This window comes from Triticum aestivum, chromosome 7A (assembly GCF_018294505.1).
Source record: "Triticum aestivum cultivar Chinese Spring chromosome 7A, IWGSC CS RefSeq v2.1, whole genome shotgun sequence".
Classification (NCBI taxonomy): domain Eukaryota; kingdom Viridiplantae; phylum Streptophyta; class Magnoliopsida; order Poales; family Poaceae; genus Triticum; species Triticum aestivum.
In genome coordinates this window covers 23,534,916-23,551,116 of record NC_057812.1, presented here as the reverse complement: position 1 = coordinate 23,551,116, position 16,201 = coordinate 23,534,916, and the positions used below count along the sequence as shown (strand labels likewise).

At 44.9% G+C, this 16,201-nt stretch overlaps 1 protein-coding gene across 1 annotated transcript; it reads right to left on the bottom strand.

Moving 5' to 3' along the window:
• Nucleotides 1–877: 877 nt before the first annotated feature.
• LOC123154690 (chaperone protein ClpB1) lies at nt 878–3,584 on the bottom strand. The gene is made up of 6 exons (XM_044573348.1): nt 2,655–3,584; nt 2,400–2,557; nt 1,974–2,314; nt 1,618–1,888; nt 1,342–1,539; nt 878–1,205 (listed from the first exon to the last, which is right to left on the bottom strand). The coding sequence occupies exons 1-6, from the start codon at nt 3,517–3,519 to the stop codon at nt 1,050–1,052; spliced, it is 1,989 nt and encodes a 662-aa protein (XP_044429283.1). The 5' UTR covers nt 3,520–3,584; the 3' UTR covers nt 878–1,049.
• Nucleotides 3,585–16,201: the final 12,617 nt, after the last annotated feature.

Below are 16,201 nucleotides of genomic sequence, written 5' to 3'. Positions count from 1 at the left end.
ATTTAATTTATATGTATTTATAAAAAATTTGAAGCACAAATATTTGAAATGTATTTTTATTATTGTGATTATAGTTAACAAACTTTTTTTTACAAATTTCTAAATCAAACTAACATGCGCAAACTGGACTGCACTGCGGCAGGCCATTAAAACCCACTAACGTGTTTCTTTCTCTAACAAAATAGGAAATGTTTTCATTATTCTAAAAAAAGGATCTGTTTTCATTAACAGGCACGAGAAAACGTATGGGCGAGTAGTTCCAGTTTGCTAGGGCGAGGTTGTCTGTGCATGCTAAGCGAACTATGGTGCCACGTCAGCATAAAAACGTCTAGTAATAGGATTAGCACCGTATTTGCACGCTCGTGCCAAGTTTTAAAACCAGTTCGGTGTATTTTTGAACTTCAGGCACTAAAGTGAACATCGGTGGCAAGTTTAAGCACCACCTGTGATATTACCTCTTCTGATTATATATATATATATATATATATATATATATATATATATATATATATATACATATACATACATACATACATACATACATACATACATTTATATATATTGTATCAAAAGTTTGGATAGTTTCCGCAAGAAAGTAGCTTTATTTGCCGCATGAGTACATAATATTGTTGGTGGCGGCAAACCCAACAAGGATGGAGCGGTCGATTTATAACAACCCAAAACATGGAAGTTTTAAAAACATCTAATTTTTGGAATTTTAATGACGGAGCTTCCAAATATTTGACTGTCAAAAATTTCGAAAAAAAAATATGGTTCCAAAATTTATTACTTCCAAAACCTTAAACATTCATAAAATTTAGATATATTTCAAGGGGATGTGGAAGAGGCCGGATAAGAAAAGGCTGAACAAGAATAACTGACATGTGCGGGCCCTAACAATAGAAATACGCGTATTTTACTATATTATTCGCACCCGCGGGCCCTACCAATAGAAATGCGTGCATTTTATTATGTGCAGGCTCTACATATGCCTATTCATCACTCATGATCATCTTTTTATCTGTTCATTGTGAGAGTTTGCCTCGACATCAGTTTAGTACTTGGTACTTCAGCCCCATCTTATCCTCTGTTGCGTCGATGGAGATGGTGGAGCCTTCACATGCTTCTCCATTGACCATCATGTCTGAGAGAATTGCCGTCACATGCTTTTGCACCCACCTTTTTATAGGCCTTGCACCGTACACCTACAAGCGTTGAAGCGTATGCATGGTTACCGAAACATACAAGTAGTTTTTTGGCCTTTACAAAAATGGCTATGGAAAATAACTTTGATATGAAATCTTATTTGTGTGGCGATTTGTGCAAAGAACATATACTTACTGGATCATGTGCTTCTGACCAAATGACATCCAGAGCGGCATCAGTTGTAATTAGAGAGACACCCTTGTTAGCTACCATGGCGGTGACATTCTTCATCTGGATTTTCACAACCTCCCTTAGTTCGTCATGTGAAAGTGGCTCAAATGTCACAATCTCACTCAGTCTATTCATTAGTTCAGGCTTGAAGCATTTCTCAATCTGCATGAATTATATATGTTAATTATTGGCTGCACACTATGGATTTTGCAAGGGACGATTAATTTTAGATTCACGAACCTCTTTCGTTAGAAGATCTCTTCCAGCTCTCATGGTGCTCTCTCCGGTGATTCTTGATGTTAGGTGGTTTGCTCCCAAATTCGTAGTCATAATGATGATAGTATTCTTGAAGTTGACAAGCCGTCCTTTTCCATCGGTCAACATACCATCATCAAGGATTTGAATAAAAAGTTTAAATACTGAGGGTTCTGCTTTATGCACTTGGTCAAATAGGACAACACTGTATGGACAGCTCTTCACTTTCTCGGTGAGTTGTCCATCTTCTTCATAGCTTTAGAAAGTCAAATGAATTAGTGAGACATGGGTATTGAGTGTCATAAGAAATAAAGCATGTGCATAAAGTGTAAGAAATAAACCTTCGAGGTCCACCGATTAGACGTGACACAGATCCACTCTCAGCATATTCAGACATATCAAAGCGAATCAACGCCTTTTGAGTGTCAAATATCTTCACAGCGAGAGCTTTAGCAAGTTCTGTTTTACCAACACCAAGGAATCCCAAAAAAAGGAATGAGTTTATAAGTTGTTCAGATTGACCAAAGCCGACCCTTGAACGCAACACTGCTTTTGCAACCGAATTGACCGCTTCATCCTGCCCAACAACTCGCTCATGCAATTTTTTCGCTAAGTTGATCAACTTCTCCTTCTCCCCTTGATGAAGTGTGGCGAGGGAAATTTTAGTCCACCGGCTCACAACCTTCAAATAACATTACAATATGAAGGCACATCATCACTAGTAGTAATGAAAATTATTCACATAGTTGTACATGGTTAGGACTTACCTGTGCGACATGGCCTGGGCCCACAATCATATCCTCTGATGTATTTATTATGGTGTTATTTTGTTTATTTTTCGCATTCTTTTGTTTGTCGACATGCATCTTTCTTGTAGCGCATGCCTCGTCGATAAGATCAATTGCTTTATCAGGAAACTGACGACCTGTCAATGATTAACTCCATCAATTGCCTTGACAAATAAATATTAGTTGACAACACATAGTCATATATTACAGTAAACCATTAAATTGGTTAATTACCTGTAATATAGCGGGCAGCAAGCTGTGCAGCGGCAACAAGAGCATCGTCCTGGATTTTCACGCCATGATGCTCTTGATATCGTTGCTTCAGCCCCTGCAGGATGGCAATGGTGGCTTGTAGGCTTGGCTCTTCGACGACAACCTTCTGAAACCGCCGCTCGAGTGCGGCATCCTTCTGGATGGGCTTATACTCTTCGTTAGTGGTAGCGCCCACACAACGGACACGACCACGAGCCATCGCCGGCTTGAGCATATTGGCAGCGTCAACGGTGGGGTGTCGTTCGCCGGCGCCGGCGCCAACAATCATATGCATCGCATCGATGAACAGGATGACCTTGCCGTCCGATTCCTCCGCCTGCTTGATGGCGTCCTTGAGGCGTTGCTCGAACATGCCACTCCAGTTCGTCCCGGCGACCATGGCACCCATGTCGACCTCCACGATCCGTGCGCCGGCAAGTGTGTCGGGGACGTTCCCGGCGGCGATGCGCTGCGCGAGGCCTTCTATGATGGCCGTCTTGCCGACCCCCGCAGGGCCGACGAGCGCGGCGCAGTTCTTGGTCCGCCGGATGAGGATGCAGATGACGCGGTCGATCTCGTCGTCGCGGCCGATGACAGGATCGGCCGCAGCAGCGTCCAAGGTCCTGAGGGCGCCGTGTGAGGTCTCGCCGCCGTTCATGGTGGTCAGGCTGCAGCCTGCGCCCGAGTGGAGTGGGTTGGGCGTGTGGAGGGGGTAGGTGCCGGGGGCGTGTCTGTCTTTGTCTTGGGTCAAGTAGTTGAGCAAATTCCAAGTCACCCAGGCGAGAACAGTAGTGGCGACGCCTGATACTCCGATGAAGAGCATGCCTTCCATGGAAAACCACGACATGGTTTCTTCTGAGTTGAAGAAGAATTTGTCGAAACAGAAGGTGAAGAAGAAGAAGGCCTCGTAACAATTTTGTTCAGTAATCGGTAGTGGATCGACGTGCCGCAGCAAAAGTTTGTGTATAAATTGCGCCCGTACACAGAAGGAATCCGTACGTGTAGAACGTGACAACGTGTAGTTCCGACTTCCGAGTCCCGGTAGGCAACGTGACGCTAACCGATACAGAGGAGACTTTGGCTTAGCTACGGCCCAGTATTTTTTTTTCGAACACAGTCCAGACGTGAGCGCTCATGTATACGTGTATACATTTACCTTTATGAACGCACACACATATACTCTATTTTATATGTACCTTTGAGAGACTGAGCTGGCAAATCATCTTTAGATTTATGAACTCATCGTAGGTGCATAGTCGTCAATGGGAACATCTCTTCTCACTGAAAGCGCATCGCTGAAAACCCTGATAAACTGAGGAGATCACTATTCCTTTAACCATTCAATCACAAGTTAGTTCATATAACCAAATGTTGTACCGTTGGGTCAAGTTGAACCCAACGAAATTTCAAAGCTACGTACATCTAGGCACGTATTTATTCGGCATGAACCCAGTAAAAAGATTAGGCTGAACCCATCAACTAATGTGACGTGCAGAATTGCATCCGTGCACATAGGCAGGGGTGAACTGTGACTTCTTTCGTACTGTCTTACCATCATACGATGTATACACGGCGACTGCACGCCTCTACTCATTAGCTTCCACGACTCACCTCTTGCGTCTCGTCTCTCCTGTTCGCCCATCCGGTATACGATGTAAAAGTGTGGAGTATTTTCTAGGGTTATAACTTCTAATTAGGTTATATTTTATTTGCCTATACAATTCTCCATGTCTCATTTATAATTTATATTTGTCAAATACAGATACTATGGACAAGTTTCTTCTCAAAAGAAATGCACCATCACAGCCAGAAGACATAAATTGGGAAGAGGAGATTCAGTATGATCAGGGCAATCGCCTCAATGATGAAAGTTTGAGTGATGATATTATTTGTTATGTGGAGAAGGAAGAAATGAAAAGGGCCACCAATGCTCAAGTGGTTGAGTATTTCATGGCCTAGAGGAATAGAAACAAGTGGTTGAGTATTTCATGGCCTGGAGGAATAGAAACATACTAAGGTAATTTTCAATTTTTAGCAATCTAAGTACTTTCATTTGGGCTACATTTCAAGTAGTTATATCCCTTGTTTTATCATTATAGTAAGCAATTTGATGGCTACATTTCGTTTTTACAAATCGCTTCTATTATATCCAATAATGTGTGTTAAACCTATAAAACACACATTTATTCAATACATCCATGCTTGAAAAAATTTATGCCTTGTTAAAGTGGTGCATCGGGTAAGATTTGCTCCAGCTCCGCCCCTGCTCCGCAGTGAACAAGGCACCGCGAGGAGTCGAAGCCACAACTCGACAAACCAGTGACTTCAAAGCGGTGCTTTTTAGAAAGAAACAACACGAAAGAGCCGCCACCGCCCGATCCAGGGAATCGAGGCTTTCACCCGGAGTAACACGAAGGACGCAAGGTCACCGCAATGGAGCCTTCAAGAAGGGAACAACGCAAGGACGCCGCCGCCATCATCTGGCCCAAGCCAGACAAGGTTTTCACCCTGGCCACCACCCTCAGCCTCCGCCTGAGGTACGACCCTACATGAGATCGCCGGCTGCACCACCACCAAGAATGTAGTATGATGACATGGTATCTTCCTTTGAATGTTCGAGTGGCTTGACTTGACAAATGTTCATGCATGTAGTTGAATCAAAACCAACACAGTCTCTATGATATTTATGTTCATGGTGTTCATATCCTACTCATGCTGGTGTCCAATATTACTTATGCATAATGCATGTTCATGACCGTTGTTGCTCTCTAGCTGGCCGCTTCTCAACCTAATTGCTAGCCTTCGCCTGTACTAAGTGGGAATTTTGCTTGTACATAAAAAACCTTGAACCCAAGTTATTCCAGATGAGTCAACCATACCTACCTATATGTGGTATTACCCTGCCGTCCTAAGTAAATTTGCATGTGCTACCTCTAAAAAACATCAAATAAATATCATTTTTGTGTGCCTGAATCGTTCATGGAACGATAGTAGGTGGTCGGTATCTTCCATGCTAAGTGGGTTATTCCCAGGTCAAGTGTTTATTCACTCGCCATCGCACGAGAAAAGGACGGTAATAGGGATGCCCAGTCCCAAACTGCAAATAGAAAAAGCTTACAAATAATCAAACAAAAACTCCCAATGAAGACAAAACCTTTACTTTATCGCTTGAGAACAGCCACTAGCATGTTTAGCATGGAATATATTGATAACTGATGGTCGTGAAGTAAACAAGAAAGATGCATGTCTCAAACTATCATTAACCTCTGTTTTAAAAATTTGAGCTCTGGCACCTCTACAAATCACTGCTTCCCTCTGTGAAGGGACTATCTATTTACTTTTATGTTGTGTCATCACATTGTAAAACAAGCGCCAGAACCTGAGAGCACTGCTATCATGCTAATGCATTGTGTGTAGCAAATGTTGGGTGCATCATGAGTGGATCTTTTCTACCATGAATTACAATGTTTAGTCGCTGCTTAAACTTTGGAGGTGCTCTGCATTTATGTTTTGCGCTCTTATAAATGGCTAGCGAGATACCACTATCGTCATATTATATCATGGTTGTTTTGATAACATGTTGTCGTTTGAGATATCTTATTATTGCTCGCTAGCTGATTATGTCATTGATATGAGTTAATATATTTTTTAAGAGTTATTGTCGGCATGGTTAGTTATAATAGTGGTTGAAATCCTGGGTGATGTTTAAGCTTATTTATGCAAACAAGAGCAAAAGAGCTTGTAAAAGTTTTTCTTTTTCACTTTCAGTTTATCAACTGAATTGCTTGAGGACAAGCAAAGGTTTAAGCTTGGGAGAGTTGATACGTCTCCAACGTATCTACTTTTCCTAACACTTTTCCTCTCATTTTGGACTATAATTTACATGATTTGAATGAAAATAATCCCGAACTGACGCTGTTTTCAACAGAACTACCATGGTGTTGTTTTTGTGCAGAAATAGAAGTTCTCAGAATGGAACGAAACTTTGCGATGATTTTTTATACAATGGAAGAGAATTTCTGGAGCAAAGAGACACTTAAGGGGGGCACAACCCACCAGGGCGCGCCTGCACCCCCTGGCGCGCCCAGGTGGGTTGTCCCCACCTGGTGGCCCCGCAGACCCTGAAATCGACGCTACAAAATCCCATTTTTCCAGGAAAAAAATCAGGAAGAAAAAATTATCACGATCCACGAGACAGAGTCACCGTCACCTCCCATTCTTCCTCGGGAGGCCAGATTTGGAGTCCGTTTGGGGCTCCGGAGAAAGGAATCTTCGTTCTTCGTCATCACTAACCCTTCTCCATCGCCAATTCCAAGATGCTCCCCACCGGGAGTGAGTAATTCCTTCGTAGGCTCGCTGGTCAGTGAGGAGTTGGATGAGATTCATCATGTAATCTAGTTAGCTTTGTTAGGGCTTGATCCCTAGTATCCACTATGTTCTGAGATTGATGTTGCTATGACTTTGCCATGCTTAATGCTTGTCACTTTGGGACCGGGTGCCATGATTTTAGATATGAACCATTTATGTTATCACCTTTATATCCATTTTCTAGATCTGATTTTTCTAGATCTGATTTATGTATTCACCATGTGTTAATGCTTTGTTCCGGTTCTGTATTAAAAGGAGGCCTTAATATCCCTTAGTTTCCAATTGGACTCCGCTGCCACGGGAGGGTAGGATAAAAGATGTCATGCAAGTTCTTTCCATAAGCATGTATGACTATTTATGGAATACATGCCTACACTATATTTATGAACCGGAGCTAGTGCCGTATTGCCCTAGGTTATGACTGTCACATGATGAATATCATCCAACAAATTACCGATCCAATGCCTACGAATTTATCTTATATTGTTCTTGCTAAGTTACTACTGCTATCGTTACTGCTGCACTTGCCACAAAAATACTGCTATCACTGTTACCGTTACCATTGCTGCTGTCACTACTATCAATACTATCATATTACTTTGCTACTAATCGCGTTGCTGCAGATAATTAATGTCCAGGTGTGGTTGAATTGACAACTCAGCTACTAATACCTTCAAATATTCTTTTCCCCCCTTGTGTTGAATCTATAAATTTGGGTTGAATACTCTACCCTCGAAAACTATTGCGATCCTCTATACTTGTGGGTTATCACATACCCCCCGATACAACCCGTAGATTAATCAAAATAAGTAGACAACACATAGAAAACAGAATCTGTCAAAAACAGAATAGTCTGTAGCAATTCTGTAAACTTCCAATACTTATATAACTCCAAAAATTCTGAAAAATTAGGACAACCTGGGTAACTTGTGTACCTATCTTGTGCAAAAATAATCGGATCAAAAATATGCTTATGTAAAAAATGAAAATTATTTTCCTGGCACAAAAGTTTCTGTTTTTCAGCAAGATCAAATCAACAATCACCGTAAGCCATCCCAAAGGTCTTACTTGGCACGGACACTAATTAAAACATAAAAACACATCTAACCAGAGGCTAGATGAATTATTTATTGGAAAACATCAAGTAAAAATATTGGGTTGTCTCCCAACAAGCACTTTTCTTTGAAGCCTTTTAGTTAGGCATTGATAATTTCAATGATGCTCACATAAAAGAGAAGAATTGAAGCTCAAAGAGGGCATCATAAAACATGTGACAAACACATCTATAACATACTTCATATGCATAGGCATTTTATTAGCAAACAAATTATCAAGGCAAGCAAAAATTAACGTATGCAAGGAAGGAGAAAGAGACGATAGCAATCTCAACATGAAGAGAGGTAATTTACTAAAATAGAAATTTCCACAATCATATTTTCCTCCCTCATAATAATTACATGTAGGATGATATTCAGATTCAATAATAGAGCGATCACGTAAATTATTCTCTACATGATCCATATGCATGCAAAGTTAACACTCTTCCAAAATAGTGGGATTAACATAGAATAAATTCATTACTTCTCTAAACCCACTTTTATCAAAAATTTCATAAGATTGATCAAACTCCAAAGTAGTGGGATCATTATTTCGTAAATTTGACACTCTTGCAACCCCACTTTCAATATTTTCGCGAACATATTCATCATGAGGCTTAAATAAATTTTCAAGATCACAAGAAATATCATCCCAATCCTGATCATTGTAATAAGTAGCGGACATAGCAAAGCTAGCATCGCCAAGCGTAGGGTTATGCATATATTAGCAAAATTGGCATTAATAGAATTTATAATAACATCATTGCAATCATACTTTTCATTCAACGAGCTATCGTGAATCACTCCATAAATTTCTTCTTTTAATACTTCATCACAATTTTCAGATTCGAGAATTTCAAGCAAAACTTCGTAAAGATAATCTAGTGCAGACAATTCACTAGCAATTGGTTCATCATTACTGGATCTCTTAAAAAGATTAGCAAGTGGATGAGGATCCATAAACTTTTAGCAAGCTAAGATGCAAGTAAAAATAAGGCACATGGCACACATGCAAAGGAAAGGCAACCGAAAAGATGAACGGAAGAAGGGCGAATAAAAAGGCAAATCATTTCAAAAATCGTTTTAGAAGTGGGGGAGAGGAAAATGAGAGGCAAATGGTGAATAATGTAATGCAAGAGATGAGAGTTTTATGATGGGTACTTGGTATGTCTTGAATTGGCGTAGATCTTCCCGGCAACGGCGCCAAAAATTCTTCCTGCTACTTCTTGAGCTTGCGTTGGTTTTTCTCTTCAAGAGGAAAGGGTGATATGCAGCAAAGTAGAGATAAGTATTTTCCTCAGTTATTAACCAAGGTATCAATCCAGTAGGAGAAGAACGCGCAAATCACCAATACCTGCACAAACAATCAAACACTTGCAGCCAACGCGATAAAGGGGTTGTCAATACCTTCACGTCACTTGCAAAGGCGAGATCTGATAGAGATATTTAAATAAAAGATAAAATATTTTTGGGTTCTTTTGGTTTATAGATCTGAAAATAAAAGATTGCAAAATAGTAGATCGGAAACTAATATGATGGAAAATAGACCCGGGGGCCATAGGTTTCATTAGAGGGTTCTCTCATGAAGGCAAATAATACGATGGGTGAACAAATTACTGTCGAGCAATTGATAGGAAAGCGCAAAGTTATGATAATATCCAAGGCAATGATCCTACAATATAGGCATCACGTCCGTGTCAAGTAGACCGACTCCTGCCTGCATCTACGACTATTACTCCACACATCGACCGCTATCCAGCATGCATCTAGAGTATTAAGTTCATAAAGAACAGAGTAACGGCTTAAGCAAGATGACATGATGTAGAGGGATAAACTCATGTAGTATGATGTATACCCCATCTTTTTATCCTCGATGGCTACAATTCAATACGTGTCTCGCTACCTCTACTTTGTCACTGGGTGAAATCATGCAAGATTGAACCCAAAGCTAAGCACCTCTCACATTGCAAGAAAAATCAATCTAGTTGGCCAAACCAGACCGATAATTCGATGAGAAATACAAAGATACCAAATCATGCATATAAGAATTCGGAGAAGATTCAAATAATATTCATAGATAAGCTGATCATAAATCCACAATTCATCATATCTCGACAAACACACCGCAAAAGAAGATTACATCGGATAGATCTCCAAGAACATCGAGGAGAACATGGTATTAAGAATCAAAGAGAGAGCAGAAGCCATCTAGCTACTAGCTATGGACCCGTAGGTCTGTGGTAAACTACTCACGCTTCATCGGAAGGGCAATGGAGTCGATGTAGATGCCTCCTTGATCGAGTCCCCCTCCGACAGGATGCCAGAAAAGGCCCCAAGATGAGATCTCACGGGAACAGAAGGTTGCGGTGGTGGAGAAGTGTTTTCATGGATGCTTATGGTGGTTGTCGGTGTCAAAACCGGCAGATCTCGGGTAGAGGGTCCCGAACCGTGCGTCTAAGGCGGATGGTAATAGGAGGCAGGGGACACGATGTTTTACCCAGGTTCGGGCCCTCTTGATGGAGGTAAAACCCTACGTCCTGCTTGATTTATTCTTGATGATATGAGTATTACAAGAGTTGATCTACCACGAGATCGGAGAGGCTAAACCCTAGAAGCTAGACTATGGTATGATTGTATGTTGTCCTACGGACTAAAACCCTCCGGTTTATATAGACACCAGAGGGGGCTATGGTTACACAAGGTCGGTTACAAAGGAGGAGATATACATATCCGTATTGTGTAGCTTGCCTTCCATGCCAAGTAGAGTCCCATCCGGACACGAGACGAAGTCTTCAATCTTGTATCTTCATAGTCCAACAGTCCAGCCAAAGGATATAGTCCGGCTGTCCGGAGACCCCCTAATCCAGGACTCCCTCAGTAGCCCCTGAACCAGGCTTCAATGATGATGAGTCCGGCGCGCAGTGTTGTCTTCGGCATTTCAAGGCGGGTTCCTCCTCCGAATACACCACAGAAGAATTTGAATACAAGGATAGTGTCCGACCCTGCAAAATAAGTTCCACATACCACCATAGAGAGAATAATATTTCCACAAATCTAATCTGCTGACACGTTTTGGCAACATGACATTATGCCATGGCCCGGTGATTATTCGAACCGTTTCCTTTAACTAGCCCCGCACATAACGCGAGGTAGTTTCTTGACACGTCTTGTCAAAGCAGAGATTGTGTCCCCCTTATTACGGGATTCTCATCAATACGGGCGTGGGTAACCCAACCGCGCAATCGATTATGGCGCTTGGGGGATAAGCGAGTTTTACCAGGCTAGTGGGGGCGCATAGTTTCGACCGCCCTTATATAGGGACAAGGTTTAACCTTTTTCTACCCACGCCTTCTTCCTCCTTGCTCATCCATTCTTGCGCACTCGAGCTCCAACGCCCAAGTACACATCCTTCCCCTCAACCTTCTCCAATCCTGTCCGGAGTGGGAGGAAAATGGATGGCTTCCTCCGTTACGGAGGGACACATCAAGAAGCTACGCGGAGCCGGATACCTAGCCGCGAATATCGCGCATCGGCTGCCCGCCGCGGGGTAGATCGTTCCTACCCCTGAACCTCACGAGAGGGTAGTTTTCCTCCACCACTTCCTCCGTGGACTGGGGTTTCCCCTCCATCCATTCGTCCGTGGTCTCATGTTCTACTACGGGCTGGACTTCCATGATCTGGCCCCGAACTTCATCCTCAACACTTCGGCGTTCATCGTTGTGTGTGAGGCTTTCCTCCGTATCCGGCCCCACTTCAGCCTGTGGTTAAAGACCTTCAATATCAAGCCGAAGGTGGTGGGAGGCCAACAAGCAGAATGCGGCGGAGCCATGGTGGGCAAGATGCCCAATGTTATATGGCTTGAAGGCTCCTTCGTGGAGACCATAAAGGGGTGGCAATCGGCGTGGTTCTACATCACCGAGCCACGCGACACCAACTGGGTGGCTGCCCCCGAGTTTCGATCTGGAATCCCCACGCGGCTCACCTCCTGGAAAGAGAAAGGCCTGTCCTGGGGTTCATCGGTGGAGCTGGACGGACTCCAGAAATGTATTCGGAATATGGCAGGCAAGAAGCTCAAGCTTGTCAACATAGTCCAGGTCATGCTGATCCGCTGGATCCTCCCGTGTCAACAACGGGATTTCAACTTGTGGGGGTTCGTCCTGGCCCAACACCAGACTCTGAGCGAGCTCTTCGACACGACGCACAAGGACGTCTGGAGGGTGCTGTTCAAGGGCGCCGAGGTCCTCCCTCTCTCACCGAGGACCGCGGGCTAAGAGCGAAGCGCCTAGCGCATTCGGTGAGTTCTATACATATAGTAGGATATTTATTTCCCCTAGCTTAACCATGTGCGGGGTCTGAGCTCCATGCCTTTGACAGGACTGGGTGGAGATGTCGGGGCAGATTAACTGTCCGGCCCCTCTGCCCGAAGACACTCCGGACGCTCTCCTGACGGAGATGCTGACTCCGGCTCCTTACAAGGTGCTGGAGAAGACCAAGAAGGCCAAGGGAACCCGAAAGAGTTCCAGAAGCCAGGTGTTATCGGACTCATCGTTCGATAACTCCGCGACTCACTCCTCCCCCGAAGACGAGGAGGAAGATGAAGATGCTCCGCCTCCAGTCGGGGGAGACAAGAAAAGGAAGGCCGCCCCAACCGGGGGGCCGAAGGGTCCAAGAAGGGAAGGACTCTCCTTCCGGACTACTCCACCACCGCCGCCGAAGGCGAAGACGAGTGGCTGCTCAGGGCCAAGCCCCTAGCAAAGTCTTAAGTATTCGGATGCCAGAGTAACTCATAGCATACCTTTGTCGCACTGCTTCTCCTAACGCCGAATTATGATTATGCAGACCGCCACGAGCCCGTATCGACGTATCTTCGTCAGATGGCTCCCTGGGCTCGTCGTATATGGATAGCGATCCACTTCCGACCGCCACCTCCCCTTGCCCTATGGACAACGCCGAGGTATTGTCTCAAGCGGCACCAGGTCGAGGGGAGACAGTCTCGGAGGTGCCTCAAGGCAACCTTCCGGATTCCGGGAGCAGAGGGAGCAAGGCTCCCGAGGGCTCCGAGTTCGGCCCTCAGCCGAACACCGCGCCAGAACCTCCAGTGGTTTCGGTCTCAGGCAGGCGGCCTCCTTCCAAAAGGGGCAAGATGCCTATGCCGGTGACCTCTGTCCATCCAGAGGCACCGGACAGTCTGCTGGGAGCGCTTCGCAGCGGGTCCATCGACGAAGAGCACCGCACTATTATGTGTGAGGTGATCCAGAAGGTTCAGTCCGCCAAGAGCAGACTGACTGAAGCCTGTGCCAGCCTTCTAACAGGCTTTGAGGTAAGTATTTGAAATATAGGAAAAATATTACCGCATAGACAGTAGCCCCTGATGCTCTGTTCGGTGTTCACAAAGAAAAGCCGAACAGAGGATCAAACAATATCGCAGGAGTCTAATATAAATATGTCTATATGCGTATGCAGGTTTCGCTGCTGGCCTCTGCCGCACTGACTGTGGAGGTCGCCGCACTGAAGCAGGACCTCGAAGGGTCCAAGGAAGAGCTCGGTCTTGCCAAGAGGCAGCTCGAGGAGAACAAAGGTAAGTAATACCTAGTCTATGTATATATAAAAAAGAATGCAATTGCGAAATGACAAGATCATCATAAATTTTCCAGGGGCCACGACCGAGGTGGCGACCCTGAAGTAAGCGCTATCCGAGGCCGAAAACAAATCGGCCAAGGAACGCACCGAGTGGGAAAGGTAGGAGGCACGGGTAGGCGAGGTGCAGCAAGAGCTCCATGCTCTCGTGATGAAGCACGAGGCGTTGGAGCTTGACTTGAAGACGCGAGAGTCCGAGCTTGCCGCGGCCCTCGAGAGCGCAAAGAATGCCAAGGCCGAAGCCCAAAAGGCTCTCCAAGAGATTGATGCGATGAAGAAGATAGCGGCGGGTAAGGCATTCTATATGCAAAGCAAGCATGTGAAAGTAAATTACTTGTTACTTACCCGAATCCGGAGCTCTCCAAGAGCATTCGCAGATTTTCCCCGTAGCGTGTCGGATGCCGCACAGTTTTACCAGGCCAAGGAGGGAAGCTCAACGGAGAAGCTGTTCTGGTCTCAGTATACTGGGACCGAACACCCGATGCCTCTGAGCGACCAGCTGAAGCAACTGGTCGAGCTGCACAAGGCGACCGAACAGGCAATGAAGGGCTTTATAGGCTGGATGTGGCCTGGCGACGCCCTTCCCAACAGCTACTTCGGCCTGGTGAGGCGGCTTGTGGATGCCTGCCCACGGCTGGAAGTCATCAAGCGTTCCATCTGCATCGAAGGTGCACGCCGGGCTTTCGCCCGTGTGAAGGTGCAATGGGCCAAGATGGACGCCGTGAAGCTGGTGAAGGAAGGGCCGCCGCAGGGCAAGGAGCATCGCCACCCCGAGATGTACTATGAGGGTGTCCTGAAGGGTGCCCATATCGTAGCAGACGAGTGTACGAAAGATGTAATATTTGAGTAAACTTTCTCGTGTGATCCTGTATTATGAAAACTTGTTCATATGAGCTATGCAACACTTGTCTGAATTTAAAATATTACCTTCTGTTCGGCTGTTTATCAAATCTGAGAGATGGCTAGTCATCGGCTTCTGCCTCCACGCCACGAGTGCTGGGGTGTTCGGGATAAACCTGAGCCCTCTTGTTGCCATTGTTGGGTCCTTCGAGGGAGGTGCTCAGCACAACGAACAAGGCAATCGGACCATAATGCGTTATCACTCTCACTTAGCCATAGAATTCTATAATTTTAAATTTCGGCGAAGACCCTAGTATTCGGAAGGCCAAATTCGGGGCACGATACACGCCTTAAGCCGAACAGGGCCGACTCCTCGCTCTAAGCGGCATAAGTCTTTAGGGACTTGAAACCTCTCGAATAGCGACCAGTCTCTCGCCTTATCATGACAGTCAGTTTTAGCTTTCTCTACTGAGGTACTTAGCCCAGCAGAACCGAGGCACAATCGCAGTAGTTCTCCCAGTGCTACCTTAGCCGATATAACGGAACGTAAGGTACCAAAACATGGGAGCCGGGCAAAGCCAACTATTGACCCAAGACATGATTCGGAGCTGATGCATATAATGCTATAAGTTCGGGGTGCCGCACTGTCGAAAGTGTTCGGACTTCTCACGCCGTATTATGGGGTATGCTTAAGCCCCTAGTGTATTGGCCGTACCAGAGTGTACGGGTGCTAGATGTCGTGAATGAACATATATATATATATATATAAAGGAAGAATGCAATAATAGTCTTAATGCTATGCATTGTTTATTCAAAAAGGTGCGTTAAAGCAGAATGATACAAGTAGTGCGATAAGCAAAAAGTAGGACTGTTTGACATGTCCCTTCCAAGGGCAAGCTGTTGAATATTATTAAAGCAAATATTTCACTCGTTATCGTAATCCACCTGGGAGTTCCGTGGTGTGACGTAGCTTTCTGCCTCCTTGGTTGCTGCATCATGTGTTCGGAAATCATGCTGCCGGACAGGGTTTCTAGAGATTAAAGTCCTGAAAGAGAAAAATAACAAAGCGGGAAGCCCCTAGTGCGGTTTAAGCCGCGACTTGGGGCGTGCCGCAGTCGTGCCCCCTCCCCGCCTGTGCCCATGGTATTTTTAATGTGTAATTATATACGCATGGCACGGATTTCGCTGTTTGGCTGGGACCGGGGTGGGGGCCGCATTGCTATGCGAGCTCGGAACCTGCCAGGCGGTCCTGTTGTCGATTACTCCCGGTGCGCTTGAAGGTGTCTAGGTCCTTAATCGCCGAACTAGTGGATTGCCTTAAGAGGCTGCTTTGTGCTTCTGCTGCGAGGGCCGCAGTGTGCTCCTCAGTGCGGAGAGAGTGCTATGTGTTTCCATTGACTGTGATGACCCCCCGAGGTCCTGGCATTTTGAGCTTGAGATATGCATAATGTGGTAGCGCATTGAATCTTGCGAGTGCGGTTCGCCCGAGCAGTGCATGGTAGCCACTACGGAATGGGACTATGTCAAAGATTAACTCTTCGCTTCAGAAGTTATCCGGGGATCCGAAGACCACTTCCAGTGTGACTG